General features: G+C 34.5%; 1 protein-coding gene across 5 annotated transcripts in view; it reads right to left on the reverse strand.

Annotated features, from left to right (window-relative positions):
- Window positions 1-2,659: 2,659 nt before the first annotated feature.
- Window positions 2,660-20,969, reverse strand: part of CDH19 (cadherin 19) — a 117,204-nt gene continuing 98,894 nt past the window's right edge. For 4 of the 5 annotated variants that reach the window (XM_008630084.2, XM_017729481.1, XM_017729482.1 and 1 more), the window contains 4 exons: window positions 19,038-19,159; window positions 10,785-10,902; window positions 8,561-8,812; window positions 2,660-6,234 (listed from right to left, as the gene is read on the reverse strand). In XM_008630084.2, the coding sequence (XP_008628306.1) occupies window positions 5,741-6,234; window positions 8,561-8,812; window positions 10,785-10,902; window positions 19,038-19,159 (986 nt within the window). In that variant the 3' untranslated portion in view covers window positions 2,660-5,740. The remainder of the gene's footprint in view (window positions 6,235-8,560; window positions 8,813-10,784; window positions 10,903-19,037; window positions 19,160-20,969) is intronic. The other variant, XM_017729483.1, reaches the window with a different exon arrangement.

Genomic DNA, 20,969 nt, shown 5'->3' on the forward strand with positions numbered 1-20,969 from the left:
TTCATTTCATGTATCTTTCTCTGTATTTCCTGAAATTTTTGATATCAAAATAGCTATCTCCACAAGGAGATGACTTGGAAAACCTTTGGCTATTAGTAGGAAAATATAAAGCAATAATAATCACTCAAAACTTACAGAAGCTATCACCAAAGAAAAATATTGAGTTTTTAAAAATAAATCCAAATGTTCTTGAAGGTAAAAGGACAAAGACGAATCCTTATACCCCTATCAGATTGGGGAAAGTAGATGAAGCTTTGGGGGTGATTATCAGTGAGTTGGTGTCCTCAGTGAGATGAAGGAGATGCATTAGGAGTTCTTTGCTATGGAAGGTCTACTATGTCTAAGCCCTTCCCATAAGGAAGGATGCCTCTCATTTTGAAGTCCTGGAGAGTCCATCCTGCCTTGAATTTCTGTGATGTCTGAGGTAGTCACAACACAGGATGGGAAGGAAGTTGAATAACAATGCAATTTTTAGGTGGGTGAGGTTGAGCGAAACGTACCACAGTCTTGGATGCAAGTGCTTATAGAAGCTGTCTAGGATGTTTCTATGTTCAGTGATGAAAAAGCAGGGTAAGACTTTTGTGATAATATTTTCACAAAAGGAACCTGGAAAATATATTGCTTTAGACACTCTAGTCTTTGAGAATGCTCATAAAATAATTATAAAGCAATTATAATAATACTTTGAATTCATGAGTGAGATAAGTAAATCGTAATTTGCAACCAGCCAAATGAGGTTCATCAGATACCAGTGAAATGTGGGCATATTGAATTAGACTGGTGAAAGTCTAGAAGGAGATGTTTAAAGATAACTTCTTTTATCACCTCTTTTACATCTGTTGGACACCTTATCTTGGTTTGCCAAAGTGTTTGTACATATGCAATAAATAATAAATTAGAAACTAGATTTTTGTCCTATGAAAGTGCTTCAGTAATGATATTGGAACTATCTTCGGCATACTTTTTAAACTAATGTTAATTGCAGAAACAATATAAGTGTGGCTGGTCAGAGTGACAAACAGAATGAGCTGTCAAGTAATTAAACAGGTAGTCTAATTCAATTTAGTTTAATGGTCAATATTTTATATTATCTATTGTATTGTACAGGTTTGGTTCATATTTGGTTTTTTTTCCCTTTTCTAGGATGAATGTTGTTGTCATTTCAGTTATTTTAGCAGCTAGAATATCCTTGTCCTGTTTAATTGCCTACAGGATAAGTGACCAGTATAATAGCAGATTTTTACTTTTTTGAGTACTATTTCCAGAGTGGATGATCTTTATTTTTGTCAATACATTTTAACCATTTTCTATTCTTCTTCCTTCAGGGTCATCCAATTTTCACTTACCTCTCAGGTGTCTTCACTATTAATAATGCAGGATATTTTTGAAATTTTTAAGTCAAATTTACAGACTCAGTATATAAAAAATTCCTTTTCCAGCTCCCAAGCTACTAAAACATTTGTCAAAGATGTCCTTTTTAAAGTCCTTTCAGAGGAATTTCTAATAACAGAGACTGATTTACTTACAACAATGTCATAAAGAATGCTTCATATATCATTTTATATATATATATATATATATATATATATATGTATTCCTATGGGTAAGTTTATATCCTTTTAAGTTTTAATCCAATAATTTTTGTAGTATCCATTTGGTCAGATATATGTATGCAGACTATATTGTCTCTCTACAAACCAAATCAATCTGAACCTCTGTATGTGGAGTACTATTTAAATTGTAAACTTCAATATTATGAAAGTATTATCTAAATAATAATTCAAATGTATGGGGAATTAAGAGCCTTTGATATCCTGTTCCAGTTTCTGCTATTTGAGTGTTTTTGGAAGTACTGATGGTTTTGAATTGTAATTATTAATTTTTGCTCTTAGTATCATATATCCAACAGCCTTTGCTGGCAGAATCTTGTTGAGTCCTATACATATTTCTGACTAATGTTATTGTCTATTTGATGTGGGTAAAGTGTTTCATACTGATGTAAGCAATGTCTCTGTATGCATGGTTTATCCTTCTGTGCACTAGAGTTAAATGTTACTGTTCCTTGAACTCTGTATAAGACAGAAGGCTGATATAGAATCATGTATGAAGAATTTCTCTTTTTCCAAACAAATACAAAAGCAACCAAATTATTGTTTTCAAATGTGTCAACATTTTTTTTAATAAACATTAATTATCTCTATTTTTCTTTATAATACATAGGTTTACCAATTTTCTGGTAGAAAAATGTTACACACTTTATTAATAGCTACTGTTTTTTTTCATATAAATTCTATTCTATTTGTTCATAATCTGGATCAAGGGTGAAATGCCTTCTTTTTCAGAAAGTAAAATCACATAAATTCCTTCAACTTCTGCTCCTGAGAGAGCATATATTAGATCTGACTTTCAAGCATAAGATGCACACTGTCTTTTCAAACAAATTTTACCCTCATCTGATAGGGTAACCCCTTATAACTAAGAATGAGTGTTAAAACAAACAGATTTCCAATGCAAAGTTTGAAAGCAAAGCTAGGAGTGTAATGACAAGACCTGTGAGAAAATGTGGTAGAAAAATTACGTGAATTGATGACTAAGACTATCCTCAATACTAAGCATGATTTCTTCTCAGTGTTATGATAATAAAAAGCCTGCATCAGGATATAAAAAGTGAAAACAAAATTGAAACTTTTTATTTTGGCTTAATTGATAAACAAGATATACTGTTCCACTCACAGCAGTGAGTATGAAGCTGCAATATGCTCTCGAGTGATTTGTAATTTTTTTTAACTTCAGACATCTGAATGTTAAACATTTATTATATACACATGGTCTTAAATACCTTGGCTTTTACGTAATAAAACCAAACCCACAACATTCTGAATCCATATGAGTGAGACTGAAACAGAAAGCCAATCTTTTGTCTGGTATTTCACCAGTTCTTAACCTCTCTCTTTACCACGTTACAGAAAAAAACATCTACAGGAACAGCTCTTCAAAGCATTAATATAGAAATGCAGTGTGTGTGATCATACTTCCTTTGACCAGCAAATAATTGTTCCTTATATTCTCTTGGAAAGGTCATGAACAGCCGAATATTTATTTATCATCTGTCACCAGACTTGCACTATTCAGTTCAGCTAATAACATAGTGAATTCTAGCTACTTATCAAATTTTGAAAGATAAAGATAATGGAGGATTCTACTGGGAAAACCATGCCACAATTTAATAGATTTCATCATCAGAAACTCCGACTTATACCTTATCCTTTATTAATATAATGCTCCTCATGATTGCGATCTCTTATATGATAAATTTTTTCTTACTTACAATGTTCACTTCCTTCAAATAAGAAGACAATACTAAAAACCTTTTTTTTTTTGCACATTTTTCAGCTAACTTAAAGGGAGTGTGAGGTTACTAGGTAAGTTCTAAGGCTTTTTCAGCTAAAGATCCTTTAAGATCCATTGCAGGCCATTGTTCTTTTTCACATAGAAATTACTGACAATGGCATACACGGATTACAAAAACTACGTTAGTGGTATGCACTAATTACAAAAATTATTTATTATTAAAATACCTCACATTAAAGAGAAAAAATTATAAACAAAGTATAGTTGAGTGTTCAAGCCTATTTCCCCACCTAAATGGACAAAATCTCTTGATTGAGAAAGGATCAGACAGTGTTATCATTTTGTTCTAAATACAACCTGAAAGCACAAAGAATTCTCTTAAAGCCACTGGCACCATCTGTGGAATAAGGATTTGTTTAGGGTATAACCCATATAAATCTACAGACCTAATCCTAAACATGTAGTTTTCACTATTGTCGACAACCAGTGGTGTGCAGTTGTTCTCTCTTTTAGTCCTGTCCATGCAGCAAATTACTAATATGAAATATATTATCTCAAATAAAAGTATTTTTGTCACATCTGTTTGAAAGCCATTGGAGTAAAAGGTTAGAGTCATTAATACAGTGTTTTCACTTGTGCATCTTTTAAAGCTCTTTTGTAGCTGCTCATTCACACTGGCATCCTATCATGAGACTGTCAATAATAATTTTTTTCTTATGAAGCAGTTGCTGCTTCATCTGCACCCGGTTGGATGGCCCTACCCCTCTACCCCCTACCCATAATTTTCCAGCTATGAATATAATAAATAGTGTTTCTGTCCTTAACAGACCTCACGCTGGAAATCTCTCCTGATTTTCAAACCATTCATGCTTTATTTTTAGGTAACAGGAATTTGAATTCTGCACTGGCATTTTTCCACTTAGCCTGCATACCTTGGTTTTCTTCAGTGATGAGCAACTGTAGTAAACATTGCAGAATTTGTTTGTTGCATGCCTTTTTTGATTGTTTTTTGGGGCTGGTTTATTTGTTTTTTTCTTCCTTGCATAAGCTTTCCTGACTCTGTAATTCAGTTGCACTTACCTAAAATCTTACTTAGAAAAAAAAAAGGAAAACAGAAAGAAATATGTTTCATAATTTGGTTATCCTGATGCTAGCTTTTAGGCAATTGAATCAGTTGATAATTTCTGTAAAATGAGTACTCAATGAAAGAGAGGTGAATAAAATACAGGTGGGTTGCTTTTTCCAGACAGACGATTTTGAAAACATTTGATGACCTCAGTTCCAAAATTGCTGCTGGGTAGTGGTATAAATAAAGAAATATTCTGAGAGAACTTTGTTATACAATGGCTGGAAAAAATTAATTTTGAAATCTTACTTCAGTCTTGCAGAATGATTCAGGATCATTTTCAAAGTGGATTAACATTTAAAGCATTTTATTATCTTATTATCTAATGTCATATATAAAGTTTTATAACCATCAGTTTAGCATTTTAAAGATTCTTAATATTGTTATAATAAAACTGACTACTGCAGCTAATTTTATATTCCATAATAAAAAAATAAATCTGTGCTGGTAAATCAGTCATCCTTTAAACTCCTAATAAAAGGAAAAATGCCTGTATTTGGACAGCATTTTGTTCGAAGTGCAGTAATATATAATGTGGTTGATTGCACTATTTAAGTTAAATATTGATTCTTTTTCCTATCTTATTTGCTAAATTAAGTATTGGTTTACGCATTTTCCAATAGCTTCATTAAAAACTAAAATGGCAGCAAATAATTGCTGATGTTGTAATGGGTTTTTATTTTTATACTGATAGGAAAAGGCATTTGTTTTAGTTTTATCATCCTAGGAACAATAAATAGACAATTTTGTGAGCACTTCTGACAACGCTATTAGAATATCTAGGGTCTACTTTTTCAGACAATTATATTTATATAATGAAGCATTATACAAATATGCATGTTTAACTTTGGTTAATGTATGTATTCAACTGCAACAGCAAAAGTCCGTCAGCTTTGGAAACCGTTTAAAGCTAATGGATGACAGAATGTTTACAACATCCATTTATGGCTTCTACTCCTCTTTTTGTACATGCAAGATCCAGATTTTCAGTATCCAGAAGAGGACCTAGATATCCAAAGCAGCACAGTTTGCATTCAAGCACCTAGATAACCACAAGGTTTCCAAACGATAACCTCCACCTCTCCATGTCGTAACACCCCTGGTGTGATTTTTCAAGAGATTTCCACATACAAGACTTTTCATATTAAAACCCTTCGGCTCTTATTTTTCATGTTTAAATGCAGAATGATCTCTTTTTTAAAAATCCACTGTTACGTTTGGTTGCTGAGACTTAGGAAAATATAAGAACAAACCAAAGAGTGCCTAATCCGCCACACTTCTATGGGAAGTGTACATGCCTGCAAGCTGTTTAAAGTGAGGTCCCCAGTCTGCAAGGTAGTCATAGCTCTGATCCATGTCTGAAGTGTTTGAACCCAACGAGCTGAGGGATCCTGCCAAGGAGCCAGTCCCCTCAAATGCATAGGTCTGAAGTGAGTCATAGGGAGGAACTCTAGGATCTGTATTTGCTTCTTCGAGCTTTTCTGAAATGAATTGCCTGAAGATTGCGCTGTCTGGGCCAACCTGTAGAGACTGTCTGTAGAGGCTCTGGATTTCAGAGGCCACCTTCTTCCGAGGTTTGTGTGTTCGCATGACAGTGCGTGTCCTCAGTGCTGAAATATCAAAGGCTTCTGTGTCCTCCTCACCCCCTCCTTCATCATCATAACTGACAATATTCTCTCTGAATTCTTCCATCTTCTCTGAAAAGGGAGGCTTCTTCTTCTTCTGCTGCCTTATGGTTACGATTGCCAAAAAGAACACTGACAAAATAAAAATAAAAGAGAAGGGAAAAGAGAAAAATTAAACAGAACTAGAGACTTTGAATGTGCTTGGAAAGATTTAAAAAATCACTTCTTATCTTAGTATCAATGCTGTTGCAAAGTGAAGCTATCTTAACAAATTTATAGATCTGTAATTTTTACGGATTTTATGGTTTTGAGACGAGCAATAGGTGTGTTGGGAAAATGGCTACAAAGGGACTTATAAAAAAGGCAAATGAAATGGAGCAGTTCTTTTGGTAGATGCAAATTTGAAACTGATGGAAACACAGGTTATGCTTTTTGAAAGTGCTTTTTTTATCACATAATATATCCATTTCACACCCAGAATTTAAATTCTTAATCTCTATCAGTCTCTCTGATAAAAGTACCATAAAGATCAAATGAAAAATGAGGCAATGAGCAAGATTTCCTCCTCACCTAGTTGAATAGTTCAGTTCCACAGACTATGCAGAATGGTGTTCAACTATTTCTGTTGTGATGGTTTTCAAATTTGAAGACTCACTAAATTCTGTGTCATTTTACCACCAAGGCCTATGAATCAGATGATCTTATTTCTTTCATATATTAAAAGTTTCTTAAATTTTCTTTTAAAGCATTATTTTTTAATCCCACATAATTTTGTTTTAACAGAATGATCCCTTTGAATTAGTCTATGATTTTCACAGAGATTAATTCAGTTTTAACTATATCTTGTTGCAGATCTACTTAATAAGTGTTTTGTGGACTGTAGTTTTTTACTCAGGACATAAAATGATATAACTACCAACAATTACAGCATTTTACTTAAGAATATGAGGAACCTGAAGTAGTTCTTTTTTCTACCTATTTACAATTAACTATTCCATTTGGTTGGGAGATACCAACACAAGACTTGAAAGCGCTGTAAATAAGAATTTCTACTCTATATTCACAAAAGCCAGGTGGTTTTAACTTTCCAAATGTTTTGCATAGTGAACTCTTCTAATGATACACATCATACTCGAAAATTAATTTTCAGGGATAAATGGCAAACTTAATATATATAGAATATTATATTATTTCATTTTAAATAATCACAAAAATATGTTCAAAATTTAAGGAATTTAAAATACGTGTGTTTGTAAAGAGTGTAGTAGATTAGGTTTTTTTCTTCTTTTGGACTAATATATTTATCTATATCCTTGCTTTGACTTTTGTGATATGACTAGACCCAGTAGATGTCATGGGTTTATTCCACCTGGAGAGAGAACCTCTCTGCAAGCACCCAAGAAATCTGTGATGAATAATTCCCCTGATGGCCTGGATAATGCAGTGATGCAGTTTGCCTGATCCTTAGCCCCTGAAGTCAATAACACAAAGTGAATACGTTCAGATACCTTGTAACAATCAAACAAAACTTGAAATGCACACTGACCTGTATGCTTAAACTGACTAAAAGACAAGGCAGATATCTAAGCTCAGATTTAAATAAGGCAACTCTGGAAGTGCAGGCGGGCCAAGAAACAACAGATTTGATTCTATATTCCCATGTCCGCTGTTGGAAACCAGGACACGGATGTAGGGGAACTAGTGCCTCCCTGGGCTTTGCTATGGAGACAAGAAGTGGCTGGTGTCCAGAGCAGCCAGCCTTGGGTTGCTGGTTTGGAGTACCATTTGCCAGCTGTGCATGACCTTTTACAGAAGTACTAGAAAAACTCCTGTCTATTTGAAAAACTCTCAAACCCAGCTTTCATATCCACAAATGCCCAAATGTAACGGAGGTTAAGTTGGTGTCTCCTGAGAGGAAAAAAGAGATGTCCAACACTGGGAGAAAATGCTGTCTGAAGATGTAACCTTAATTGACAGAGAAATTCCCTATGTCTGAAGCTTTCTGAACTGGTGTCAGATTCTCTTTTTCTTTTGTTACTTATATTTGGTCTCAGTTCTACATTTGCCATTCCTAAGGCAGAATGAGTAGGGTGCTGCTTCTTTTAATATATTCCTACACTAGCAAATTTTCTTGTGTAATGCTGCCTTCAGCTTTACCTGCAAACAGTACAGACTTTGGGCTCTGAAATCTTTATTATTGCAATGCCAGAAGAGTAAAGAGGACCATGACTCAAATATACCCAACTTTTAGGAAATTGTGTTAGAATTCAAATTTTACTGAAAACTGGGGAAGGGAGAAATTATAGTTAAGAAAACAGGAAAAAAATGAAACATTTGCCTTATTTCAATTTTTCCCAATGGCCCAGTACTTGGAGTCTTCCAGTCATGTGTCCACCTTTGTTACTTAACCAACCCCTCTGTAAAAGGAAACAGAGTCATTTCTCTTACTTATACTTACCTAGGAATATTAATATGCAAGCCAAAACAGCAACTAAAGCCTCTGTGCTGAGACCCAAGGAATACATGAAAGCTTCATATCGACAGTAGAAGGTGTTAACTTCAGTGTCACAGTCGCAGACAGTGACAGTGAGAGTATTTGTGCTTGTCAGCGGTGGGGTTCCATTATCCTGAATTAAGATTGGCAAGTAGAAGAAAAACTGCTCCTTCCTCCTGAAGCCACTTTTTCCTGTGAAAATTCCAGCTGTGTTATCTAGAAGATAAATTGTTGTGATTATATGCATCACATATATATTTTGCAACCACAACAATAATATTCAGTGGAATCTGACCTATTTAAAATCAATTGTACTGTGCAAAGCTACATATTAAGAAAGTTAAAAAAGTAAAAGCAGGCACTGGCATTTGGTGCATAATTTGTCAATCATGAATAAATTGCATTTATTTTTGAGATATGTATTCCAGGGGCAATAATAAAATTTGACCTAGGAGCTCTGGTTTTAATGTTCAGAGCTAAAGAAATTGACATCTTTTTCAGTACCTGACACCTGCTCAGACTAATTAATTGATTCTTAAAATGGTTCCATGTATCCAGCTGCTACCAACACAGCAGTTCACAGATAAATTACAGACAGTTTGCCAATCAAAAAGGTTAAAAAGTGTGTCTAGCAGCACATAGTGAAAATAGGTGGCAGAGAAAGAAGAGAAAACAAGAAAAAAGTCCACTAAAATAGTCTTTTATTTTTTTTCCTGACTCAAAAACTGGAGCTAACTGGACTTCTACTGCTTAAAATAGCAAAAAGATTTAGATGCTTTCCCTTTGCTTTGTATTTAACTATTAGTGTTTAGAAATCTGTTCTGTAAAAGAACACCGTAAGCTTAAATTCAGCTCCTGCTGCTTATCAATCAATTCAAATATGTAACTTAGCTTGTTGCAAAGCAAAATACTCCTGTCTACATGATGTGCAATGAAAAGAAGAAAGAGAATCTATAAACATTTCCATGTCAGAATTTTTTCTCATGGCAGAGCAAATTACTGCATGTGTGCATATGTAGAAGTAGGGGAAAAAAAGTGTTTCTACCCTTATCTGTATAATTCATCTATCCAAACAGTCTACTGAAATTATGCCACTCACACTTAAGTTTTTCTAGGTTTCTGTCAGAGTTTAGAAAGTAACTCTGAGATAAAATACTATAGATCTATAGTCACTTTTTTTATTCCTTAGAGCTATTGCAATTCAACCAGCCATTTCTGTGAAATACAGCAGAAAGGGACAGATTGAAATGTGATTGCATCATACTTTAAAAAGTTTTGTTTTCCCCTTAGTAGTCATCAAAAGGAACAGAATGAGTTGCCTTGTGTGAGGGTCTGCTTGGGTTTTGGGCAGAAAGAGGAAAGGTGGGAAAGGCACATGGCTTGTATACAATTTGACCTTAATATAAATGATTTACCTCTTCCTTATAGGGAGTGAGAGGTTAATGAAGATGGGAATTTAAATTCTTATTGATACATTGACTAACTTTGAAGATAATTGAAAAGCAGTTTGCCATTTAACATAGTTGGAACTTTCCAAAACTTATTTCCATTGATTTGTTGCCTTAGCCAGAACATTCAAATAATTAGCATGGTCAATAAGAACTATGTGTACTTTAGCTGAGTCTGAAGAAGCTTTTCCTTGTAGTCTCAGCAGACTGACTCTAAATGGTCAACTTCCTTGAAATTCCATCAGATATCACACCTATATTTTCATCTCAGTCTGGTTTTGCTTGATATATATTATGAAATGAGATTGCATTCATAGTTATCTGTTTTTATAATTTTGGTCTCACTGAATTAATGAAATAATGGTCCTATATTAATATCAATCTTGTCTTTCTAATGATCTTATTTCTCAGGCAAATAGTTGTAACATGAAAGTTGGAACTGACCACCATATTCTACATTAAGAAAATATTTTTTTTTAAAGTACCAGTGTATTTTTCATCTCAGCTGTTTTTCTCTTTCCTTGAAATGAAACCGCCTTTTGCTGTTTATGTTATTCACTGTAAAAGAAAATAAACTCTTTGATACTATTGAACGATTTTTTTGAATTGAACCTCAGAACATGTCTAATTCTTAAAATGAAAATTTCTATTTAAGTGGCAAGTTTTCAGAAATTAAGGACCCACTAGAAGCATGCATCTTCCATTAGGAAGGTTTTAAAGAGCTGTGTGAATAGTACTACCTTGATTGTCTTTGACAGTAAAATGTGAGCTGTTTGTGGCCTCCTGAGCCATTGAGAAATAAAAATGGTGACCTTCTGCTGAGTCATCTCGATCCACTGCACTGATGCTTTGAATTAGCTGGAGAAACAAAAGAACAGAGTTGTTTAAAAGAATTTCCTTGTCTTTTAAAACAATAAAAAGAATATATCAGGTACATTAAACTATTGATGCTGAAGATGTAATCTGTGAATTTGTATTGAGCGCATAATATGCAAATATTCACCAAATACTCAAATAGGTTTATTGCGACTTGTATTCTTCAAGTACTCTGCTTTAAGTTTTCATCCATTTGAGACAGGCAGGCATTAAAACCTTGAGAAAGTGTAAAAGGTTTTCTACATCAAAGCACCAGGAGCAAATGAAGTCTCCATAAATGAAAAAATCATATATTTTGCTTTGTGTTTTGTGTTTTGTTCTTCATTTTTTTAAATTCAAGGTGAAGAGTATATCATTCTACATTTAAAGAAATCCTTCTATGCAAAACCCATTCCCTTCAAATCCTCAAACTCATTGACATCATTCAACTGGCATATTGTAGCTCCAGTAAGTGACATACGTTGACAAGTTCACGTACTGAATTTTTCATTCTGGACATTATAACAGATTGATTATGGAAATTTTTGGCTGCTTTTTCTCAAGAAAACAAAATAGCCTTCATTTAGAAATATGTCAAACCAGACAGTCATTGCAAAATAAAATAAAAAAATAACAGTATTCAAAAGAATATTTTTCATCTCTGTAAATATACAACCACACAGTTAACATAATTAGCAATATTTCTGCTTAAAAAGAGTCTATATTTCTTATATTTATCGGTAAATATTTAATAATCACCATATATTAGTGAGCATCCTTGCTGGTCAGGAGGAAAGAAAACTGCTGGAAGTCCACCAATTTTCAGAAAAGAGAGGGTTTAATTTGAACTTGGGCTCTTTTTTATCAGTTGTCTCATGCCTTGTAGATACTTGTACATAAGATACTTGAACCGTCAGCTTTCTTAAAACCGGAGATGAACTTAATGACACAAGCAGTGCTTTAAAAGTGGAGCAGTAAGTCAATGGAAGTGACTACTGCAGCTTTCCATCTGTGCCTTTGAAAACTCTTTCGTGGTTAAATCCTTTTTCAGTCAAAGATCTAGGACTTCATCACATATTCTTTTTCTTTTCAAGCAAGCTAAGTTTGATGAAATCATCACAGCAGAGCGCAAAATGTGGCTTACACACCAAAAGCTTTGTATTCTTAACACTATTCCCTCTTTATATGTGAAATTTATTTTAAATCTATATTTTCACTCCACGGAAACATGAGGACCCTTGAGATTTTTTTTTTTTAACTGCCATTAATGAGAGGAATAACTTTTCAGTGATGTCACAGTGCACTAAGGAGAGATGCTCGTCAGATTTTTTCTTTCCTCAGAACTAACAAAATAGCTGAGGTGATGTAAATACGGGTATAAACATTCAGGTCAAGAAATCAGTGAGGAGAAACAATTGACCACTAATATTTCCTTGACTACCACTGGCTTCATTTTTATAAGGAAATGTAATTCCCAGAATATGCTCAATATGAACAACAGTAGGATACGAAACTATATCCAGTCTAAACTGCTAAGAAGGACACATTTTATAATATTTTGTCACCAACCTCAAAAAAACTAAAAAAGACCATACTGGCTTTTCTTGACAATTTGCTGGTTACATGTTCATGGCCACAAGTGAGAAAAATCTTGGTATGGATGTACACCTGCCCTTAAAATTGGGGGTCTATTAAGGTATACTAAATATGCAGAATAATATAATGAGCTTCAAAGACATCTTAGGCACATTTGATTTGTTTTATTTTGTTTTGTTTTTAGTTCAGTCACTTTGTAGAGAAAAATTACCTACTTGCATACAAAAAAAAAAAAAAAAGTGATTTTCCTTCAACCAGGTATCAGCAACATCTTTTGAAAACATATTTTTAGGAGTATATCATGTGTGGCAATCATAAAATTACTGCAGTTGTAAATTAGATACTGCTTTGTTATTTCATTATTGGCTTCCATATTTAACTTACAGAATCTATTTGGCTCTGTACATTTTATCTATATCTGATTCAATCAATAAAATTCTAAGGAGCATGTGGATAACTGAAAAAACCCAAACCACCTTCCCTTGCTTTGATCTATGCTGTTCCGTTCTGCACAAAAAAAAAAAAAAAAAAAATCCTGTGGTTATTCTAGACATATTCACATGCCTTCAAGAATTCACCTCATCAGCAGGGGAAAATTTGGAACGTAAGGACAGGGTAAATCATTGTTGTTTACTTCTTGCTGGATCACTTTCACCAAGATTCAGCAAAGCCCAGATTAGTCTACAAAATATTCAGAGAGCAATAAGTAGCTCTGATTTTACTGACTCTGAAGGAAAAATCAGAGTGAAGGAAATCCCTTTTTTTTTCCCATTTCCTAGGTTTTTGTACACCTAACCTAGGAGATTCTAGCCTTTTACGAGGAAACGGGCGTCACATATTCAAAAACTGCACTTATTGCTTGTGTGTCAAGGCTTACAAACCTCCTACATTTTAATGTATAAACAAAGAAAATACAGTGAATGATGTGTTGCTTCTTCAAGGTTATGTCAGCTGTTGTATTGACTGGGCTGAAATTTAATTGCTTTAAAATTCTTATTTCTAGTCTCATTAATCTAGATGTTTTAATGATCCAGCAGTTCATTTAAAAATGAGTATTTCTTTAAAACAGAGATTAATTCACTTGATTCTTTTTGAAAAACTGATTTGTGATGGCTTTTGAGGACTTAAAGAATAAACACTCTATCAAAGAAGGAAGTTTCCAGAAGATAAGCCACCACACGTATAGATGGGAAACAGGAACATGTTAGTTTCAGGCGTGATGGAGGTGAAGGTTTGGAATCTGCACACTGGAAAAAATTCTGCTGTGAGGACTTGTGATAAGTGTAGGTGGCAACAACAGGAGTATACCGGGCCTGGTAAGGCAGATGTGAATAATCTATCTGGACAAATATTCCCAGCCTGGCAAACTGAAAAAGGAAGAAATCCTTTATACACATGCCAGCCCACATTGTGGGAACGACATCTATGCTTCGTTTATCTTGTAAATAAAAAATTGTGGACTATGGAGTAGTTGCCTGCCAGGTAACCTTGATAAAACTTCATTGGAAATTTATTTCCTCAACTCCAAATGGTCTTACTGAATTGGAATTATGGAGAGGTCCAGAAGGAAGGATCAAAACTTCTTTGTTACAGTGCTTTCTGCTTCTATGGCCTTTCTCTCAACCAAGTTGAAGTTAAGGAATAGATTGTCCATCTGAACAACAACCAGTACTGTTAATTTTGACTCTAGAGAACTCTGAAGAATTTTGAGTATTTTGTCTGTTAGTCTTACCAATCCCATTTGAGGGGTGGAAGGAGGTAGAAACATATTTGCCACCTCTCTTTTTTTCTTCAGTTTCTTTGTTTTGTTTTCCACACAACATCCTTCAATAGGAGTTCTGCTGTGGATTATAGGATGTGAGAGATCTAATCACCCATCTCTATCAGGCGTACAGAACTGGTTTTGTTCAAATTGGCAGAAGTCTTATAAGCAGTAAGATTTTTCTCATTCTCATAACATTTGCTGACCATCAGAGTTTAGAGCAGGTAAAAGATTAAAATGTTGATTACTATAGTCAGCACTGCATGTTCCAGGTAGACCTTCTACCTCAAGACCTAGGTTCTCCTGTTGACTGCTTCTGTTTTGAAAAGCAAACTGGAACAGTATTGGACTGATTTCTCTGGGTCTACTGTAAATGTTTCTGCTCAGCTATAAATAAAATGGTGTACTTATCTGCAAAGAATTAAAAATTACAAAGCTCATGCCATGACACTGAGGTGCTTTTTTATGTTTGCTCGCATATGCTAATAAACTGCTCCCGCCTGTGCCATTCTGCTAAGAGATAATGTCGTTGAATTATGGTCCACATAAAACAGAAAAAGGAATTTGCCATGGGCCACTGTGCCCACTCTTTCAAAACATCATGATACACTCAGTGCATCTGCAGGTATAGCTTAGTGTAAGAGTCTATTACATTATACATTGCTTTCACAGCTTCATCACATTTTTACACTCTAAAGGATGCATTCATTGTTGGGGGTTTTTTAACTTCTTATTTTCTTATCATTACTGCTCAGATGCTTCCTGTAAATGTCAAAGAAAACATGCAATATGAATAAACATTGTCTTACCTCACTTTCATTTCTCTGCTAGGAAAAATCATTTTGCATCATGATTTGTTAGAAAGGATATGTTTTAGCAAACTACTCATTTTTAACATTAATCATATACTTGTAGAATTTGTTTAAAGATTTCCTCTATTTTCTTCTGTCAACATTTCATTGTGTAGAAAAGTAATAACAAATCAGTAATTTTCACTTTCACTGTAAGTGATTATTATTTTATTATGTGCCAAGTACTGAGTAAATAAATAAATTTGGTTTTTTCTTATCTCTGACTCAAAGTGCTCTGCATACTCAATCACTTCTTTGAATCTAATAAAAATTGCTAAGCAAGCTGCAACATCAAAGTTACTTCATATGTGATCCCCAAATTACAGGAACTCAGAATTACCAGAATAAATATGCATTAAAAATGACAACATTCATTCAGAATGTAGGTATGTTCAGTATAGCTTATTGCTATAGCTGCAATCAGCTTCCTCTGTGATAGGAGGAAAGGTCAATATTCACAAAAGGGCTGAAATTACCAGGCATAGGTACATCCTGGCTTGTCATCTTGCTTACATATAACGTAAGGATTTTGATACAGTCTGCATCAAACTTTCAAGCTACATCTTCCAAATGAGTTCATTTATTAATGTCTTGGGAATTAAGCTTTTGGGGTCAGATCCATTCTTGATGAGATGTCTCTAGTGTTACCTTTGGTACGGATTTGGTCCTCTTGGTGTTTTGACTATTTGTAAAGAATATTTCCTTTGCAGTTCAAAGGCTTAGAGTTACTGTACACACCCATAAATGGTAAATATAAAAAATTAATAGAACATCGTGGTCATCATTTACTCCGTTTACATGCAGTTATAAAGTCAAAAGGTCCAATGAGAAGGAAATCATGGGTTTGAATGCCTTATTATTATTGTTCTATTTGATCTGATGATAACTATAGCTGTAGTAGGATAGAAGATTATTTAGCAGTTCAGCTTTCATGTTCAATTAATTTGGAAAATAATTTATTTAATGGTGGCGGTGCAGTGAAAGGGATTTTTCAGTGTTTTAAAGAAAACCTCAGTTGTGGTGTAGTATACAGCTGGCTTTATTATTATAGGACAGTACTAAACTATAACATTAAATGGATAATGACAATTCCATTCAAAATGCCTAATGAAGATGATGAATGGATTCAGTATGGTGCCAAAAACACCTATCTATTTTCTTTACATATATTTTTATTGCCAAATTTGGGTTATAGTCCCACAGACTGAAATCTAATACTTTGTTTGAATGACTTTCGGAGACTAAACTAAACATAGCTGTAACTCTCACAAAAACACCAAATGGGGCCTTGAAGAACAGCACTCAGTCAATAAAAGCAGACAAAGAATTTTCATAATTGTTCAGAAAATCCAAAACTTCAAAGCAAGCCCTCTCATCTAGACTGAAGCTACTACTAACTGTGTCTGAGTCTGGGTAATTAGGACAACAATTAATTTTACCCATTATGTGTTTTGTATTCTTTATCACAAACCAGCATACTCTTAGGCTATGTAAATATAACTCAATTGTGACCTGACTCTAAATTGCTTTTATCGTAAGCCAGACTGACACCAAGATAAAGTCTAGATTGAATAAGACATTTCATTATTTAGTGGTATCTTTCCCTCTGCAGTGCCTTTCCTTCCTTTTCCCCTAAACACTATAAACTCATGCAAATATATTTTGGAATATCCCATGAAATTAGACACAACTCAGCTCAGATCAAGGAAAGAAGTGAATTGCAGAAGTGCAGAACATCTCTGAGAACATCTCTCAGCATAGTGATTCCACCTAAAAGGATAGGCATACCTGCTTTAGAAACTGAAATGTGACAGTGTAGCTAGACAATCTTTGATCTCAACTTAACATGTAAGCAAATTTCATAGCTGTTTCAAATTGATTGCAGAAATATGGTTAAGATAAACAGGTATGTAATGTCCTGATTAAGTCCTTTAATTGCCTTAACTGATTCTTCTGAAATCTAAATTTTGTTACTCAGTGGACAACCAGCCCATCTATAAAATCACATTTGAATCTTTTGGTTTCTTACTGAGGAAAGTAAAGGATATTTTTCCTGTGAGTAAAAATTAAAAAAAAAAAAAAGAAAAAGATTAATAACACCAAAGAAGATACATCAGCTAACAATTCTGTTTAAATCATAAACAGTGAATAAAACATCATAAACTCTGACTGTGATAATTACACACTTCAGTAGCAGTTTCCTGTTGTTCTTCCTAAGATAATTTGTTAATGAGAAAATTATTTAACATTACTGTCACAGTCTCCACAGGCTAAACTAAATATGCCTGTGACTCTCAAAAACCTAGAGCAATGAAAAAAAATTTAAAAAAACCCAAAAAACAACCTAAAGTAGCATTAGGCCTTTCCATAAAATGAGGAAAATTTGACATTTATCCCTCATGCATATATTGCAATGCCAAAGAAGAATAATTCAGTGTACTATGCTTGGAAGCTTATTATTATTGTTAACACTGTTATGCTATACAGTACCATTTTATCCACGTTATCAAAATACTTTATATGTAATTGATGTTGAAAAGTAGCTATTGATAGGTTAGCACACAGATATTATTTATCAGTAGGCAACTATGGAATACTAAAAACTGAGAAATAAATCACGTGGGTTTTTATCTTGTAGGCAAGTCCAAAACATGGATTACAAATATCCATGTTATAAGCATCCATATTTAATTCATGGTGTCTTGAAGTCAAGGAACATAAAGTGCTGTTGATTTAATGCCTGCACTTTGATCTATCAATGACATACCCAAAGACCAATAGAAACGGCTTGCTCCAAATACCTCCAAACCAGAGGTAGCCTTTGCAGAGACGAGAATATCCAAATGCAAAACAAACAAAGTAGTTGCTGATAGAGAAACATATAAATGGATGCAAAAGGCTATAAAGAGATCATTTGAGCAACAGGAAAAGCTTATTGAACTGCAGAATAATCGAGGTCAAAGTAAACCAAACTAGCATAAAAAGAGAGGCTCTGTGATTCAGAAATCAAATCATAACAAAATGTTTGAACAGAACCATCACAGATATCCCAGAGGTCTTTTTTTTAATGTCCAAATAATGTTTTAGAGTGGTGGAAAACCATATAGATTCTTCTCTTTATAGCTTTTTTTTTTCCTTTGGTTGGGTTTTTTTGGATGTTGTTGCTCATTTTGTATCTTTTTCTTTAAAAAATTATCCAAACAAAACCAAAAACAAACAACAAAAAAACCCCAGCAAAAACCCAAACCCCAAAAACAAACAAACAAACAAAATCCTAACTTTGAACATCCTGGGGTTTGTTTTTACAGAAGAAAAATGGAAAGACAGCAGTGTACCTGGGAACTGGAGCAGCTGACTGATGATACCCCATTCACCTAGGTATCAAGTAGGAAATGGAAAATAACCTCCTGGGAAGGATGTTTAATACAACAATAGCTTAAGCTGCCAGTTAGGAAAGGTGTTGTAAGGGCTATGCCTCAAACATTTTCAGACTTGCACTGAACTAGAGGGGGTTTGAATTGAGTTCACAATAAATTAATTCTGACTGAAGGACACAATGAATCTGGTTTGAAGTTGGTGAAGCCTGGTTCTTACGCCGTTGCTGAAATTACCAGACATAGGTTTTACATTTGTGATCTTAACACGAAACAAATTTGTGCCCTGTATTTTTTCAGCATTTTCTGTCTGTACTTCTCTATTATCTGTTTTTACAAACAAACGAGACATACAGATTTTGTTTTAAAGGGGGAAGAGATACATGTCAGTGTTCTGAAACTTAAATTTCAAACTATGCATATATCAGCAGAACTAATTTTGGAAATAGAAAAAATGCAGTCTGTACTCACAGAATTGAAATAATCAGTGCTAAACATCTCAGGCCAAAACTTCACTGCAATGAGAAAAATGATGGCTAACTACTTCATGCTCACCTGTCCAGAAATTGCATTTTCACAAACAAATGTTTCATAATTTTTAGGGAATTCTGGTGCATTATCATTAACATCAAGAACTTGGACATACACATTTGCTTCTGAAATTTTTTCAGGATTTCCTAATGGTTAAAAAAAGAAAGAAATAAAAAGTTATAAATAATCAACTACATATTTTAAAATAATGTAAACATTAGAAAATTTTACCTATATTCTGCAGGAAATAAAATAATCACAAAAAACATATGGACATATTTTTATAGTATTACAATAGTATAATATCATTATAATAGTATGTCTTGAAATAAGATATTTCATGTGAAATTTTGGATTTGTTCATGTTTTTTATTTACCCAGTCAGAAACTGATTTAAGTGTAAAAAATAAAAACCTGATCTGGAAAAATTAAATAATATTTTGTTCATGAGGAAAAAAATTACTATACTAGCCATATGTAAGGTTATATGGTAGGAGAGTTTCAGCTCTTCTAAGGGTATCTGGTCAAGGACCTTCTCCAGTGCAACAAGAGATAATAAGACAAAGAGGAAGCCATAAACAAGAACATACAGGAGCAGAAACCTGAGGGACAAGTGATAAAGAGATGGGATGATGAAGACCAAACCTGGTCAGATATATGTAAACCAGCAGTACATCAATAATCATAGTTAAAATATGTCTTATGTTCAGTGCTAGTGTCACTGCATCTGACCTGTTCAGAAGTGCTTAAGGCATTGATTTAAATTAGTCAAATGGACCTTTAAGAAAAAAGCAAAATGTACTCCTCTCTGCCTCTTTTCAAACTGCATCAATTTGGTTGGTTCTTACATTACCTTTTTTAATGTATAGTTCACTAGTTGCTTGGAGCAAACATTTGTTTTCTTGGATCTTATGGAATCTAAGCTGATAGCTTTGAGTCTTTTGCCAAAGGAAATGCCAGAAAAAGCAGGTACCACAGAGATAAAGGCATAGATACTCAGCAGTTTCACATTTCTATTCCTCCTATGAAGTCATTACAGCTGTGCTAATTTACCAAACCTTATGATCTGTCTGGCTCATTTCAAAAATACTTCTTTGTGAGATGACATTTCTCTTGTTGGATCAAACATCCATAATAATACAATAGGCAACAAAATAGTTCTCAGCTTCTGTCTTAGATAAATGTAAAAAGTGGCATACATCCCTTTTAGAAATAATACTGAGAGTGTAGGTGTTTGTAGGGTATGCCCAGCCACTGCCCTGGAGGGACATCTGCTGAGACAAGGAGATTGCTCAATCTCCCAGCAGAACTCCCCTGGAAAGGCAACCACTTTCAGTTACGGCGAGAAGAAGACAAACCCAGAATCCTCTGGGAGACCCTATGCAGATCCTCTGTAACCCATTGGCCCTTACCCTCCGATACCCACCCCCTGTATCCCTGTGAGGGCAGAGAGATGCTCGTCCCTGGCTCCCCTTCGCCGAACTAATAAAGCTGCCTCGTGCAGAACAGCTACACGGGCCTCTTGTCTTTCTCTCCCTGATCTGGCCTGGAGGCTGTCCTGCAGAGCTGAGCTGAAATCATGAGCTGACAATCACTAAAGAGCTGAGAACCTCTGCAAGGGCCCTCCAGCTAGCAGCTGAGGGAAGACACCGGGCCTCGGGAAGGTGATCTCTTTTGGGACCATCTCTCCGGACCGGTCACCTCTTCCTCGGTCAGAGATACTGACCCCTCACCAGCTGTCATAGGGGCTACTGAAACTCTTTTACTGAAGTCAGAGTTGGATGTGTAGGGCAGAGATTTGACTTCATTGTCTTTCAATGTAAAGTTTTGCAACCTTTAATAGAAAACAGGGAATACCTTTGGTGGTTTCAGTTGTACAGAGAGTAGTACAGGAAGGACCCAGCTAGTTTTGCCTATTCTTACCTTGCTTGTTTGTAAGATTCATGGGTTACTATA

The sequence above is a fragment of the Corvus brachyrhynchos genome, unplaced genomic scaffold (assembly GCF_000691975.1).
Source record: "Corvus brachyrhynchos isolate BGI_N302 unplaced genomic scaffold, ASM69197v1 scaffold331, whole genome shotgun sequence".
In the NCBI taxonomy this organism is placed as follows: Eukaryota; Metazoa; Chordata; class Aves; order Passeriformes; family Corvidae; genus Corvus; species Corvus brachyrhynchos.